Here is a 16,204-nt window from a genome sequence, read left to right as displayed (position 1 = left end):
TTCCCAGAGTTACAGATCTGTATTTGCCAAATGGGACCCCTCCTGAATGTTTTATTCACAGTATGTAGAATGGGTACATTTCAAACGCAAGCACAAACTGGACGATATGATAAAGCATTACACTTGTTAACACTACAACAGGGTCCACCATTTTCAATTAATCAGAACATTTAGAGACGTACAAATATACACTTCTATAAAAAACAGGAAATCATATAAAAAAAAGGGAAAAACAAGTACAATATGGGGGGAAATGGGCTGGGGGGGGGGTGTCAGTCAAGGGATTCATATGTCTTCATGGCTGTTGGTAGGGCGTTTCACATTTTAGTGGCATAGGAGCGGAATTAATTTAATCCCTTGTTTGAGCCGAATCTGTCCCAGCAGGGTCTCTGAGAACTACTGTACTGATCTAGATTAAAACATTTCTACATTAGGAAATGAATGTATAAAGTGTTGAATAAATCCAAGTGTTCCTGACTTTTGCCGTTATTTTTTATTTTTTTCCAAATGCAGAAATTTAATACAGAGTGAAAATGACTGGACGTGCACGAGCGAGGTCCAGAGGGCGTGCACGTGGTCAGGAGACCGCAGCACCTGGAATGGTAATGTCACACTTCAGAACACTGACCGTATATATCCTCGCATATTATTTATTATAAATTAATGGTGCATTCAATGATTTTGCCAAAATAATTCAATGATTTTGCCAAAATAATACTTGGGGGAAGTTGGAACCCCTCTTGGTGTTTTAAGCATTATGTTATACTGTAGCTATTGAAAAATAGCAGATCTACAAGCTCAGTGCCGCGCTACGAGCTTGTAGGTCTATTTTTTTTTAATCGTGAAAATGTGGCGCAAATCTTTGATTATATACTTTCAGAGTGAATGTTTAAGTCATCTTTGCTTCTGGCGGGTTCCTGGAACAACATTTTCAGATGGGGTCGGCGGCCAATTACATGTATTTTTGGGGGTCCTTGACATGGAATAGTTTGAGAACTACTGATATAGAAACAGGTGTTTCAGAAAACTGGCAGTATTTAGAAGACTTAATTTCAAGTCAAGCCTAAATGGGTTAAATAGCTGTATTCTGTTAGCTGTTGCTATGTTACCTTACCCCGTCCGCTATAATGAACAGGCAGGACTCCCAAGGTAAGATTGAAAAATAAAATACACATTCTTTATTAGCCTACAATACAAATAAGTAAATACATTTTTATTCCAAATTCATTTAAAATCTGAACTGAGCAATGACGGATGTAACATTTCCCCAAAATAGCCATGCTCCACACTATAACACAACACAACACACTACAAACTTTAAACCAGCAAGCCAGCTCTGCACTCTACTCATCACCATAAATCTGAATCCAGGAACCCAAACCAATGCTCACTTGTGGTAGCCGGCCAGCTGATTTGTGCCCTGTACTCGAAATACAAAAGGAAACCCTATCAAGAAAAAGGAACAGCGGTCAAGCCTAAGCCACTCACGCCACATGACCCGACCCTACAAACAAATACAAGACAGTTCACTTATAATAGAAATATCCAAATGGTGTGTTATTAAAAGTAAAGATGAAACAAACTACATTGCCATGTGCCTGTAAGGTTGTATGCAGTGACTTGGTTCATTGCCACACTTCCTCAGACAACTGCATCTGTACACTGAATGTCGGCACAAACATAGAATGTTACACAGAATTACATTCGGTATCCAATGCACAATTCCCTGAAGAGACGACACCCCTTGCATGTCTCAAACGCATGAACGTTTGTACAAACAATGACACCAAACAGGCTTACCACTCTTCAAGTTGGCATTCAAACAAACCTCCTCTCACAACACAGTAACTGGTATGGTGTTGAGGACCCACAGATTGGCAATCTCCTACCTGCCTGTTCAGAAAGGCCTTTAATACCTGTGTCACTTAGGACATCACATATCTCTGCTTCCCTCTAGGGGTTATATATAGAGTAACAGTTGTCTGTCCAGCTATTTGTCAACAGAAAATGCATGTTCATGTTGGTATACAGATTTTAGCTAATCAGGAGGGGGACCACATGTAATTCCGACAGAGCATTAGTCCGACATGTCGGACATCATGCGCTGCTCCCGAGCTTGCAGTTATGTTTAGGTTAGGGTTTGAGGTAGGTTGTCCACTCTTAACAGGATACAGGATGAACCAGGGAAAACGGAAGTGACGACACAAAGACATAAGACAATTCAAAACTTGGAAGGCTTGCTCTTTACATTACATAGTGCATACATTGTAGTATTGTGAGAAAACTGAGTACTTGCGTATCTACCACAGTGACATCAATTTGTGTTTTGTTTTAGACCTCCTCGGCTCTACAAGAAGCAACAGCAGCCGTTCCTCCACCTGTGGAGGGTGAGCTGGTTGGCAGAGGAAGACAGAAAACCGCCCCAGGAGCTGTTGCAACTACAGAAGGTGCAGTCTGACCCCATCTTGTATATAGTCCATTTGTTTTATTTTTGTAAATTATTTCCCAACTTTGTTGTACAACAGTGTTGTGCGAAGGTAAAGCTCATGGTGAGGGCTTGTGGATGGGCTATTTATTAGGACAAAATTGGAAGTGGTGAAGTCTGTCTGTGGGTTTTATAAATTAATATGAAGATAGGTTGAAAGTAATTTGTATCTTGGGGGTTATTCCTTTAGAAGAAGTGCTGCAGATCTCCGGGGGTTTCCAGAAGGTGAAGATTGGAGAAAGAGGACGCCGGCGTGATTTTTCCGATGCAGGAGTCAACACCAGACAGGCGATGGAGCATGTCAGAGAGTCAAAGTCTGGTCTGTATATGACATGTTCATGTATAAACATACATTTCATACAGTTAACAAACAAGGGAATCAATCCAATATCGTCGTATCACTATTAGAGAAGAGATAATGTTATTTACAAGTCATCTACAACATTACAACTTACTACAATACAACTGCAAAAGTATAGACCTCACCATCGTATTTGATGAAGAGATATGCTTTAGGGGCAGAGTACCTGTAAAATGTGTGTTTTTGCATCCAAAGAGCCTCAATGTCCCGTCTTTGTGCAAGCCCCCATTTTGAGAACATCAAAATCAGAAACTAAAACTTTCCCAGAAATGAGTTTTGTTTTGAGAGCTTTACAGCAGTGTTTTTGGCAGCAATTTCAATTTTAGTTTTAGTCATAGTCTCTTGAAACGTTTTAATTTAGTTTTGGACACATTTTAGTCACCTGGAATGTTAGTAGTCTAGTTTTAGTAGACTAAATCTACAGTTGATTTAGTCGAGTAAAATGTATTCATGTGCGGGCCTTGATGCCGTCGTAATGGCTGATTTGACACTTGCTGAAAATAGCCGCTGCGACACGTTGTGAGCTTGTAGATCTGCTATGTTCAGCATGCAACCAAGTGTAAAATGTACTGGATCTCTTGTCCACTAGTGCCTTCCTAACATTTTAGTCTGGTTTTTATTTGTTGACTAAATCAACAGTATATTTAGTCATAGTTTTAGTCACCATAGCTTAGTTTCCATTTAGTTTGTCAGTGAAAGGTAGTTGATGAACATTTTTCGTAATAGTTTTAGTTGACGAAAAACAACACTGCTTTACAGTATAGTCCACAGCACACTGCAAACATGAGAGTATATCAGACCTCCTTTCGGTTTACCACATTGTATTCACTACTGTCTTTCCCAGGTGTCAATGGCTCTGTCATTCAGTTGAAAGCCAACTTCCTGCGGATCATATCCCGTCCGCAGTGGGCTCTCTATCAGTACCATGTGGACTACAACCCTCCCATGGAGTCGCGCCGCCTGCGGAGTGCCCTTCTCTACCAGCATGAGGAGGCTCTTGGCACGGCGCGCTCCTTCGACGGAGCCCTCCTCTTTCTGCCTCGTAGACTTCACAACAAGGTATGGCGCCCTTCTCTTGGTACTCCTTTTCTAAAAAGAATTGACCAAAATCCAAACATTCACATCTCACATGATGGAACAGATAATGAGTACGTTTGTGAATGTCACAAGTATCCAAAAATACAATGACTCAAGTACAGATAATCAAAATGTACTCGACCCATTCTGGGCGGGAACCCATTTTGGTGTTTTAAGCATTGTTATACTTTAGCTATTGTAAAATAGCCGATCTACAAGCTCATAGCATGGCACCAAGTGCCGTGCTACGAGCTTGTAGGTCTATTTTTGAAAAATCGTGAAAATGTGGCACAAATCTTGAATATATGAATATGAATATATTCTTTCAGAGCGAACGTTTTAAACTCAAATCTTTGCTTCTGGGTGGACACTGGAACAACATTTTCAGATGGGGTCGGCAGCCAATTACATATATCTTTGGGGGTCTTTGACATGAAAATGCATGAGGTTTTTCAGAAAACTGTCAGGATTTAGAAGGCATTTGTAGAATCGTCCTCGGGTCTAAATGGGTTGTGCAGTACCCAAGTAAATACAGTATATTAATAGTTACTTACTGTTCACTGATGTCTGAACTTGTTTTAGGAGACCGTGTTGCACAGTGAAACCCGGATGGGAGAGAAGATCAGAATAACGGTTACACTGACCAATGAGCTGCCCCCCACCTCACCAGCGTGCCTTCAGTTCTACAACATCATCTTTAGAAGGTCCATCCTACACTACACTTCACAGTTCAAATGCAGCTCATTTCCAATGTGGAATTCTTTAGATTTGTAAAAGAAAATGTGAATATTGTCGCTGTCGGGCAGAAACTTTGTATGTCCAAAACGGTAACTTTTAAGTAACTGGGGGGAAAAAACTCTCAAAATGTAGTAATAAGGAGATACAAGGTTTCTGCCAAAGGCAGGGATTTACAAATTGAACTTGTGAAATTCATTTAGGATCCTGAGAATGCTGAACATGCAGCAGATTGGACGGCACTACTACAACCCCAACGACCCACTGAACATCCCACAGCACAGGTACTGAATCCGTTTGTCTTCATGTATTTGTCATCTCCGGATTTGACCTACGGTATTAATGCGTTACACTGTCTAAATAGTAAGGAAATATATGCCGTAAGCGATTATCTCAGTACTGTATGCAGTTCTCCCGATTAGCTCCAGACAATGTGGGTGCCGAGTTCAAATAATTACAATTGGCTGGAGCTGCATAGTGTTCTGAACACCATATTTGTGGGACTTCACAAACTGCAAACGCACAGTAGAAACTTTCTATTGAGAGCCAAAGATTGGGACAGGTAGGAAACTCCCGTGATTAATACCCTCTTTCTCTCCAAAGATTGACGATCTGGCCTGGCTACCAAACCAGCATCTTGCAGTACGAGTCGGGCATCATGATGTGTGCCGACGTGAGCCACAAGGTGCTGCGCAGTGAGACCGTGCTGGACTTCATGACCAACCTCAAGCAGCAGTGTCCAATGCAGCACTTCAGAGAGGCCTGCACCAAGGAGCTGGTCGGCCTCATCGTCCTCACAAAGTAAACAGAAGATTCACACTCCATCCACTTGACGCCCGTGAGCGTGTAATGGATGAGCTTAGTGGCTGTGTTGCGTTTGGGATCGACATAAATCTGACAAATGACTGCTGTGGAAAGTAGCACATTTGAATTGCAATGTTTTAATCTAGCGGTTGTCTGGGTAAAATGAATCCCAAGTGCAATCAAACTGTAATATACGGACGCCGAGCCTGTCCACCAAATAAATTCTTCCCAAACACAAGATGCTCACCTAAAAATGATTTCAACACTAGGCGAGCCGATAAAAAAAAGTTTCACTTGAAATGAATACTATGAGTTTCTATAATGCAGTGTATAAATGCGGTGTGTATGTCATTCCTCAGGTACAACAACAAAACGTACAGGATTGATGACATTGCATGGGATCACACTCCCAACAACACGTTCCGCAAGGGAGACACAGAGGTCTCCTTCAAGGACTACATCAAGAATGTAGGTTTTCCTGCTGGTCACAATTGTATAGCATAGATCATATGGAATGCTGCAACTAACTTCATTTTTATTGATTACTTTTTAGATGAATGGATATACTGTGTATATTTTTATATCTAGAAATTGAATAACAAACTTAGGTCCTGTTTTATACTTTGTGAAACATATATTGACATATTTTTGAAATGTTTTGTCTTACTGTAAGGCACAAACATTTAAAAAACGCAACATTTTTTAAAATAAAACCTGCCCAAAACAGATTATTAATTTTAATTTTACCCATTAAAACCGAGAAAGCATCTGTCATTTTATATTTCATAAGTTAGCTATTCAGAAATGGCAGATATGCAGTGCTGCGAGCTTGCACACCTGCTATTTTGATTTCTTTAATCTTGAAATTGCGAGAACTACTGATATAGAAGGCATTTGTAGAATCTGCCTCAGTGCTAGATTAGTTTGTGAACTATTGCACACCCCTAGGCTACACTAGACTAATGATTTGGTGTTTCTTGAAGCAATACAGCCTGGACATCCGTTGCAGTGACCAGGCACTGCTGGTCAGCCAGCTGAAGAAGATTAGGGGTCCTTCTGGGGGACCTCCCCCAGGGCCAGCCATGCTGATCCCAGAACTCTGCTACCTTACAGGTACCTTCTGGGGGACCTCCCCCAGGGCCAGCCATGCTGATCCCAGAACTCTGCTACCTTACAGGTGCTCTGCTCTCAAAGGGGAGAGGGACAGTATTTTTGAAAGATTATTTGGAATATATTTTGAGAAGTTTTACACAAATCTTGTATGGGATCCCTTGCACAATATATTTTCACTTTTTTGGGGGTCCTTGACGTAAATTTGTGATCACGAGATTCAGTGTATGAAGATGCTGATGGTGTTTGACTCTGAGATGATGTATTAAGTATCGAAAAATGGTCTCGAGTAAACTAGAAACTAATTACCTGTACTTAAGTATTTTGGTAAATTAACTGACAATTACTGAAAACAAACTTAACTGGCGTTGCCCACAGGTCTGACTGACAAGATGCGTGCCGACTTCAACATCATGAAGGACCTTTCCGCTCAGACCAGATTGACCCCTGAGCAGAGAGAATGTCGCCTCAAACAGTTTTCCGGCAACATTCATGGGTAGGTCACGTTACCAATGTTTTTGCAAATGTCTAAAATGGTGGTTCCCAACCTTTTCTGGATCAGGGTCCACCCATCCATCTGAGCACTTAACACGGTGCAGATGGTGAGCAGCATGCATTTTCAGAGCACAACATTGATTGTGTTCTGGCTTGGATCAATGGAACTAAGCTAATTCCTATTCATCTATCACAATGAAAACACATTTTTCAGGGTTTAAAAACATGGCATGTTTTATATTTTGTTTTAATGTGTGTTTTGGCAATTATTTGGGTGCTCTTTTGACAACATCCTCACCATGGCCCACAGGTAGAGGTAACTAACAACCCTTTCCTGTTTTTAGGAACGCCCAAGCCCAGGCGGAGCTCAATACCTGGGGACTCAACTTCGATAAAGAGCTCCTGAACATAAAGGGCAGAGTTCTTCAGTCTGAGAGGATTTTCCAGGGCTCCCGTTCGGTATGAAAAGCACAAAAATGTCCCCTCAGGATTTGTCAGGAAACTTGCAAGTCGGGGAGGATATAGAAAATAGTCTGCCCTGTCCTTCCTCTTCTTCCTCATACAGATATACTCTTTGTACCAATATTTCACTTTATGTAACCGTTCTCCCATCTTGATATTATATTTGTCAATAAGCTCAAATCCTCAGTGTTTAGCAAAAGTCATCAGTCAAACAAGGTTGTCTCGTGTCAAACGTGTTTGAATGTTGTGAAGCAGTTACGTGGGTTAAACCTCACAATTGTTTTGTTTTCAACACAGTTTGACTACAACCCCATGGCAGCCGACTGGTCCAGGGAGATGAAGGGCCTTCCTATCATCAAGGCCCCCCCACTGCAGAAATGGTTGGTGTTCTGCACCAGACGCAACGCCAACGATGCCCAGACCCTCGTACAGACCTTGGGCAAGGTCTCGGGTCCTTTGGGCATCCACGTGGACAGACCTACCATGTGAGTCATTTATGTTCATCATTTATCACATGACAATATCGGTATCCAATACGATCGACTCAAAACAATGAAATGGATCTAAATAAATGCATAACGACTAGTAAGTGGTGTATGTTTTAAAACGCCAGTTTAAAATAGTCGCATAGCCTGTATGCATCATGTTGTTTAAGACGGATGTCAGGTTCATTATTTACCTGGCATGCTACTGTTCCCTCTGCATTCTATTTACAGCATGTAATTATTAAACAGACCCTCCAACTAGAAATCTTTACTAAAATAAAACTTAAATACGTACTTTGCACACACTTGAGCTTGGACACACTTTCCTTTTTTTTTTTTAAAGGGTGGAATATGATGACCGGCAGGAGGCACTCCTCAGGGCCTTGCAGCAAAATGTAACTCAGGAGACCCAGATGGTAAGTGATTAAAACATAGTGGACTGGAACTCTTCACTGGCAGCATTATTCCTAAGTCTGGAAACTGAAGCATGATTATACTTCATTGTACCATCGATGGTGTTGCTCACAGAAAATGTACCGTGTTGTATATTTACAACAATCACTGTTTTAACACAAACTAAGAATAAACCTCAGAAACATAAAGCAAACAAAGCAAAGGAAACAACCCAGTTTTCACTTCAAGTTGAGCTTACTATCTGGAATAGACCTGGACTGTATCTGCAGATCCAAATCTTTAAATGGTCTTACATTTGTATTTAAAAAATAATGCCATAGCAGGTTTTTGTTGTGATGACAGAATTGGCTTCATTTGTAAGAGTGTAAGCACAGAAGAGTAGGAGATCAATAACGAGGTAGTAAATGTGCTTATTAAAATAAATTATTTTTAATAAGATGGGGCGCCATCGCGAAGTCAATGGTAGGGGAGACATTGGACATGACAGATTCTGACTGATTAAAACCACTAAGGATGGTCCTCAGAAGACTTGCTAGCATTGTAAATGGAATGGTCCACAACCCATAATTAAGGTTTTCCTTAATATGTGTAATTTGGTCTGTTCTCATAGGTGGTAGTGGTCCTCTCCAGCGTTAAGAAGGACAAATACGACAGCGTCAAGAAGTACCTCTGCGTGGACTGCCCTACCCCCAGTCAGTGTGTGTTGGCTCGCACCCTCGGCCGCCCACAAGCCCTGATCACCATCGCCACCAAGATTGCACTGCAGATGGCCTGCAAGATGGGAGGAGAGCTGTGGACACTGGAGATTCCTGTTAGTGCCACCCTGTCACACACTCAATGTATATTATCAGCAAGCCATGTACAGTACAGGTGGCATTCACTTGGGGATATAACTTCAAATTCAATATCACGATTATTCCAAACGTATTCCTCGTACACCATTATAATAAACGATTATGTTTATAGGCATTGAGAAAAAAATGCAAGCTCACAACTCCATTGTGAGCTTGTAGATCGTCAAATGTTTTTATTTTGTACGTCATTGTACAAAAGTGTATTACAGGTTTAGTTAAGTGGTTAATTGATTATTTGATCAACCTACACGTTTAAGTCAGTCAGTGTTTTTACTGGTTAAAGGTTAAATAAATAAAAATAGAAGAAAACTGTATAATTCCCTGTTTTTGCAGCTCAAGCAGCTGATGATTGTGGGAATCGACTGTTACCACGACACCGTTGCTGGAAAGAGGTCCATCGGTGCTCTGGTGGCCAGTCTGAACCAGGGCATGACCAGGTTAGTAGTAGTACAGCAGTCTGAACCAGGGCATAACCAGGTTAGTACAGCAGTCTGAACCAGGGCATGACCAGGTTAGTACAGCAGTCTGAACCATGCCATGACCAGGTTAGTACAGCACTCTGAACCAGGGCATGACCATGTTAATACAGCACTCTGAATCAGGGCATGACCAGGTTAGTACAGCAGTCTGAACCAGGGCATGACCAGGTTAGTACAGCAGTCTGAACCAGGGCATAACCAGGTTAGTACAGCACTCTGAACCAGGGCATGACCAAGTTAGTACAGCACTCTGAACCAGGGCATGACCAAGTTAGTACAGCACTCTGAACCAGGGCATGACCAAGTTAGTACAGCACTCTGAACCAGGGCATGACCAGGTTAATACAGCACTCTGAACCAGGGCATGACCAAGTTAATACAGCACTCTGAACCAGGGCATGACCATGTTAATACAGCACTCTGAACCAGGGCATGGCCAGGTTAGTACAGCACTCTGAACCAGGGCATGACCATGTTGGTACAGCACTCTGAACCAGGGCATGACCAAGTTAATACAGCACTCTGAACCAGGGCATGACCAGGTTAGTACAGCACTCTGAACCAGGGCATGACCATGTTGGTACAGCACTCTGAACCAGGGCATGACCATGTTAATACAGCACTCTGAACCAGGGCATGACCAAGTTAGTACAGCACTCTGAACCAGGGCATGACCAAGTTAATACAGCACTCTGAACCAGGGCATGACCAGGTTAGTACAGCAGTCTGAACCAGGGCATAACCAGGTTAGTACAGCAGTCTGAACCAGGGCATGACCAGGTTAGTACAGCACTCTGAACCAGGGCATGACCATGTTGGTACAGCACTCTGAACCAGGGCATGACCATGTTAATACAGCACTCTGAACCAGGGCATGACCAAGTTAGTACAGCACTCTGAACCAGGGCATGACCAAGTTAGTACAGCACTCTGAACCAGGGCATGACCAAGTTAGTACAGCACTCTGAACCAGGGCATGACCAGGTTAGTACAGCACTCTGAACCAGGGCATGACCAGGTTAGTACAGCACTCTGAACCAGGGCATGACCATGTTGGTACAGCACTCTGAACCAGGGCATGACCAAGTTAGTACAGCACTCTGAACCAGGGCATGACCAAGTTAGTACAGCACTCTGAACCAGGGCATGACCAGGTTAGTACAGCAGTCTGAACCAGGGCATAACCAGGTTAGTACAGCAGTCTGAACCAGGGCATGACCAGGTTAGTACAGCACTCTGAACCAGGGCATGACCATGTTAATACAGCACTCTGAACCAGGGCATGACCATGTTAATACAGCACTCTGAACCAGGGCATGACCATGTTAATACAGCACTCTGAACCAGGGCATGACCATGTTAGTACAGCACTCTGAACCAGGGCATGACCAAGTTAGTACAGCACTCTGAACCAGGGCATGACCAAGTTAGTACAGCACTCTGAACCAGGGCATGACCAGGTTAGTACAGCACTCTGAACCAGGGCATGACCAAGTTAGTACAGCACTCTGAACCAGGGCATGACCAAGTTGGTACAGCACTCTGAACCAGGGCATGACCAAGTTGGTACAGCACTCTGAACCAGGGCATGACCAAGTTAGTACAGCACTCTGAACCAGGGCATGACCAAGTTAGTACAGCACTCTGAACCAGGGCATGACCAAGTTGGTACAGCACTCTGAACCAGGGCATGACCATGTTAGTACAGCACTCTGAACCAGGGCATGACCAAGTTGGTACAGCAGTCTGAACCAGGGCATGACCATGTTAATACAGCACTCTGAACCAGGGCATGACCATGTTAGTACAGCACTCTGAACCAGGGCATGACCATGTTAATACAGCAGTCTGAACCAGGGCATGACCAGGTTAGTACAGCAGTCTGAACCAGGGCATGACCAGGTTAGTATGTAGTCTGAACAATGTTGCATCTCAACACCTGCTGCCATACCTCATCTTAACACCTGCTAGTTGAGCTGGCACCTCAGTCTTATACCCTGTGCTCACAGCACCAGTGATCTGTCAGTACTGTAGTTTGGACGAAGCGGAGTGTTGAAGAGCGATTGCAGCTTGTCTAGAAGCAATCTATAATTGATGTCGCCTACTGTAACCCAGCTACCATTGGACATTATCATTGCCAGCCATTAGACACTTGTGACGTTATAATATTGCAATTTGCAACTCCTCTCATGCTTTCATAGTTTAGCTGCCATACCTGCTTCATGCAATTTGTAGTTGAGACTCCAGGCCCTGAAAACTTAGATATTTAGGAGACAGGTCTTACATTTACCTGTAGAGCCAATAGTGAGGAGGTTAGAAAGCTCTTGGTGGTGTCCTAAAATATGACATTGTCTGTGCTGTTGAATAGGTGGTACTCCAAGTGTGTTCTGCAGGACAGAGGACAGGAACTCATGGATGGATTGAAACCGGCCTTCGTCGGTAAGTTAGGTTCATTTGCACTCGTGTTCAAAGGCCAACTTTAGGGCTGCAACTATCACATTATCGATTATTGTATTGATTACTTATTCGATTAATCGAATAATGGAAGCACATATCCATCTTAAATAACCATTTGAGCATTGTTTTAAAAATTGTAGCCGACGAGACCGAAAATCTTAAAACGTGAATAACTTAATCTAAATCAATCCGTCCAATTCTAAGCAAAGATTATGTGTCGATCGCCTCTAGTAAAGAAGCTAGACGTAGCCAAAACGGCTGCTTCAGCCACATCCGGGATAACGTCTGTCGGTAAAAGTGCTCCGCTGCTAAATGATTTGATGGATTAAATAACCCTGGGGCGTTTGGGGTGTTAACTGCTGCACTCTTATCTGAGATGAAATGTGTTTTTGATTTTCTCAGGTGCTCTCAAATCATTCTACAAGTTCAACAACCAGATGCCTGCCCGCATCGTTGTGTTCAGAGATGGAGTAGGAGATGGCATGCTGTCCACTGTGGTTGACTACGAGGTCCCCCAGCTGCTGGCGTCCATCAAATCCATGGGGACAGACTACGCGTAAGAACCTTACATGTCCATTATCCTGACCAGTGATTCTTCCTGAAAAGAGTATTGTTGGCTTCAGTGGTGTTTTTGGCAGCACATTTTGATTTTAGTTTGTCATAGTCTCTAACAGTTTTCATTTAGTTTCAGTCACATTTTAGTCACATTTGATTGTTTTAGTGTCTAGTTTTAGTCAAGACAAAAAAATATTTTGACGGACCTTGATGCCGTTGTAATAACAGATTTGAGCTTGTAGATCTGCTATTTTCAGCATGCAAACCAAGTGTAAAATGACTTATACTGGATCTCTTGTCCACTAGTTCCTTCCTAACATTTTAGTCTAGTTTTTATTTAGTTTTAGTCAGTGAAAAAAGGTAGTCGACAAACATCTTTTCGTCTGGTTGGCTTTGATTCTAGTCATCTAACCAAGGAACCTACAAACTTCTATGGCATTATGGCTCAACTGTTAAAAACACTGGTTACCACAATCAGCCAAAAGTAATTAGACGTACAAGGTTTCCACCGATGGCGACAGGGTGCACTATGTAATGCTAGAAAACGATTCTAACCTCCTTGTCCTCTGGTCTAGGCCCAAGTTGACTATGGTGGTCGTGAAGAAGCGCGTCTGCTCGAGGTTCTTTGCCTTCCTCAATGGCAAGTTGACCAACCCTCCCCCTGGAACTGTTATTGACACGGACGTCACCAGGCCCGAGTGGTAAGTTGTTTTGGACGTAAATGGTGCATTTATATATAGCGCCTTTATCCAAAGCGCTTTACATAGAAGGACACTTCGACACTAACTCTGGGGTTCCCATCTGGTCACTCTACCCCTGAGCCACTGCCGCCCCTACAGTACAATGATACCACTGCCGCCCCTACAGTACAATGATACCACCCGACAAACGATTGGAACATTTAGACAAAGTGTTTTGTTTTTGTTTTATCTCGTCCATCTTGGAACATCCTTAAAATAAAAGAATGTATGCAATCTTACTCCCAGGTACGACTTCTACATTGTGAGCCAGGCCGTTCGCATGGGAAGCGTCTCCCCTACCCACTACAATGTGGTGTACGACACCAGCGGACTGAAGCCGGACCACATGCAGCGACTCACCTACAAACTCTGCCACATGTACTACAACTGGCAGGTAAGCTGCTAAACTGCAAGTCTACACATGTGATTTACATGTTATGTCCCTGTGGTCTAGTCATACGTAGGACAAACTAAACAACCCCTCAAACAAAAGCTATCAGAGCACAAATAAAATGTGCAAATCATGGTTCACCTTCTTCATTCCAATTCTGTGGGAATAAGAGAATTGTGATGCCTATTAGAGGGGTTGATATTCTACACACTGGCCCAGAGAGAAATGCAGTGGATCTACGATTTCTTTCCCCTAATTTTTTTGTTTTGATATCATGTATACTGAATTTGGGTCTAGCACTTTTTCTTCAATAGTGTCGCAGTCCCGCCCCCTTTAAGAACGAGGAGTGGCCCAGGAAATAATGCCCCTTCCCCATAGACGTTTCAAAAAGTATTTATTTAAAGACACACGGCGGACAAAGCCAACTCGGCTCGTGACAAATCATGACGACCGACACAATGTTTTGGGCAGATCAAATAATCGGAGGAAAAACAAAATGTTGTATCTTGCCCTTTTTTTTCTTCTTTCGACTTATTTGATCTGCCCAAAACATTGTTTGTTGTCATGATTTGCTACGATCCGAGTTGGCTTTGTCCGGCGTATCAACGTCTTTAAATAAATACTTTTTGAAAAGCCTATAGGGAATTATTTCCTTGGCCACCACTGAAAATGCACTATATAAATTTGAGATCATCAACCCCAGGGGGGTTTAGGGGGTAAATCTGCAACATCGGAGTTGGAACCGGAGACCAATTGGGTCTCCATTGACCTGCTGAGCGCTGTTCAGAGGTGGACAGCCGCTGCCCCCGCCGACGGGGGCAAAGGGGTGTTCACAAGAGCTTGTGACTATTTTATCCATTGGAAAACAGGCTTACTGTTTGGACCTGACAGCTATATGACATACAGTAAGAATCTTACCAACATTGAATGTTTCCCTGTATTTTGCTTTTCAGGGGATCGTGCGCGTTCCAGCTCCCTGCCAGTACGCGCACAAGCTGGCTTTCCTTGTGGGTCAGAGCATCCACAGGCAGCCCAGCGTCCACCTGGATGACTACCTCTTCTATCTGTAAACTGGCTGTAAACCTGTCCTGTGAGCCCCCGAAGGCACTGCCACGGCCTGCCTTCCGGCAGTCATTTTATTTTTGCATGAGTCTTCTTAATTAGTATTGCATGCTTTGTTTGTTTTTGTTAATGCAACATTTCACAGTTTGTGCTAGAGAGCAATGGCTCTAAATTGTTTACCTACAGTACAGTATGTACGTACATTTCACTTCTACACCAGAAAAAAGAAAATCTTGTTAACATTTTAGGCAAGAAATGGCCTATTTTCATTTAATGTTTACAATAGATATTGTAAGAATAGCTTACAGAAGCTTGCTTGTAGTTAACAGTTTATTTTAGGATTTGTACTGATTCTGTTTACAAATAACCGTGTGAATCACAAATAAAACCTTTGTTTATTGGGAGTCAGTCTTTCATTCTCTCAAGGTACTGAATTAACTGATTCAGATGTCCGTTTTATAGTTATTGTCGTCGTTTGATCTTAAATGCTATCCATTTCCATCTCTCCCATTTTTCTTCCAAGTAGTACTTATTGGAATCTCAAATAGTTGCCAATTCAAATGGGGTTTGGGCGATCTATTAGTAAAATCACAAAGCAATTTTTTTACATGCAAAAAGAAAGACATTTTGCTGAATATTGGTGCTTTTAGAAAACATTTTATCAAGAAACTTGAGCAATTATTTTTAGGTTTTCTTACCAAGTACTAGCAGTGCTACATACACAGTAGTAATTGATTGCACAGTATACAGAGGATATGTGCAGTGAGTCCACTGAACAACTACAGCCAAGTCTAGATGGTGCAGATAGACATGGTACAGTACAGCATGTCTATTAACTGTCCACAGTCAAATCCTGTGATCTAGAAACCAGAAGTAGTGGGGATGTGTCCCAACAAGCCAGCGGTCTACTCTAACTCTCACTACTTTACCTTCCAAGGACTGCTGGACACCGCCGTGGAGTATGAGGAACACGAAGAAGACTGAAATGAGTTCTGTAACCCCCTACAGGCTGTCAGGACTGAAAGCAATGTCAGGGGGATGACAACTAACCTGACGCTGCCAGATCCAACATGGTTACCCAATACCGCCCCCATCTGGCAGTCAGGTTAGATGACAACATCTTCAACTAAAACAAATTGTCATGATATTTTTGGCGAGTGACACTGCCATACAACATGAATTTGGCTTTTTTTACTGTGACATAATATACTTATTGTATATAGAGGCATAATATTATA

At 42.5% G+C, this 16,204-nt stretch overlaps 1 protein-coding gene across 1 annotated transcript; it reads left to right on the top strand.

Annotated features, from left to right (window-relative positions):
- Nucleotides 1-533: 533 nt before the first annotated feature.
- On the top strand, nucleotides 534-15,110 carry LOC310853703 (piwi-like protein 1; the record flags this gene model as incomplete). The annotated part of the gene is made up of 20 exons (XM_083758099.1): nucleotides 534-602; nucleotides 2,336-2,447; nucleotides 2,676-2,804; nucleotides 3,691-3,905; nucleotides 4,506-4,627; nucleotides 4,862-4,942; nucleotides 5,262-5,459; nucleotides 5,822-5,930; nucleotides 6,446-6,575; nucleotides 6,951-7,068; nucleotides 7,412-7,526; nucleotides 7,827-8,014; nucleotides 8,358-8,430; nucleotides 9,039-9,239; nucleotides 9,616-9,719; nucleotides 12,130-12,200; nucleotides 12,621-12,774; nucleotides 13,349-13,474; nucleotides 13,760-13,907; nucleotides 14,858-15,110. 20 exons carry the CDS (start codon nucleotides 534-536, stop codon nucleotides 14,972-14,974), a joined length of 2,580 nt encoding a protein of 859 aa, XP_083614225.1. The 3' UTR covers nucleotides 14,975-15,110.
- Between the last annotated feature and the right edge of the window lie 1,094 nt (nucleotides 15,111-16,204).

Source organism: Protomyctophum parallelum (assembly GCF_964188405.1).
Source record: "Protomyctophum parallelum genome assembly, chromosome: 2".
Taxonomy (NCBI): domain Eukaryota; kingdom Metazoa; phylum Chordata; class Actinopteri; order Myctophiformes; family Myctophidae; genus Protomyctophum; species Protomyctophum parallelum.
Note: the sequence above shows the minus strand (reverse complement) of the source record. Positions and strands in the feature narration are given on the sequence as shown.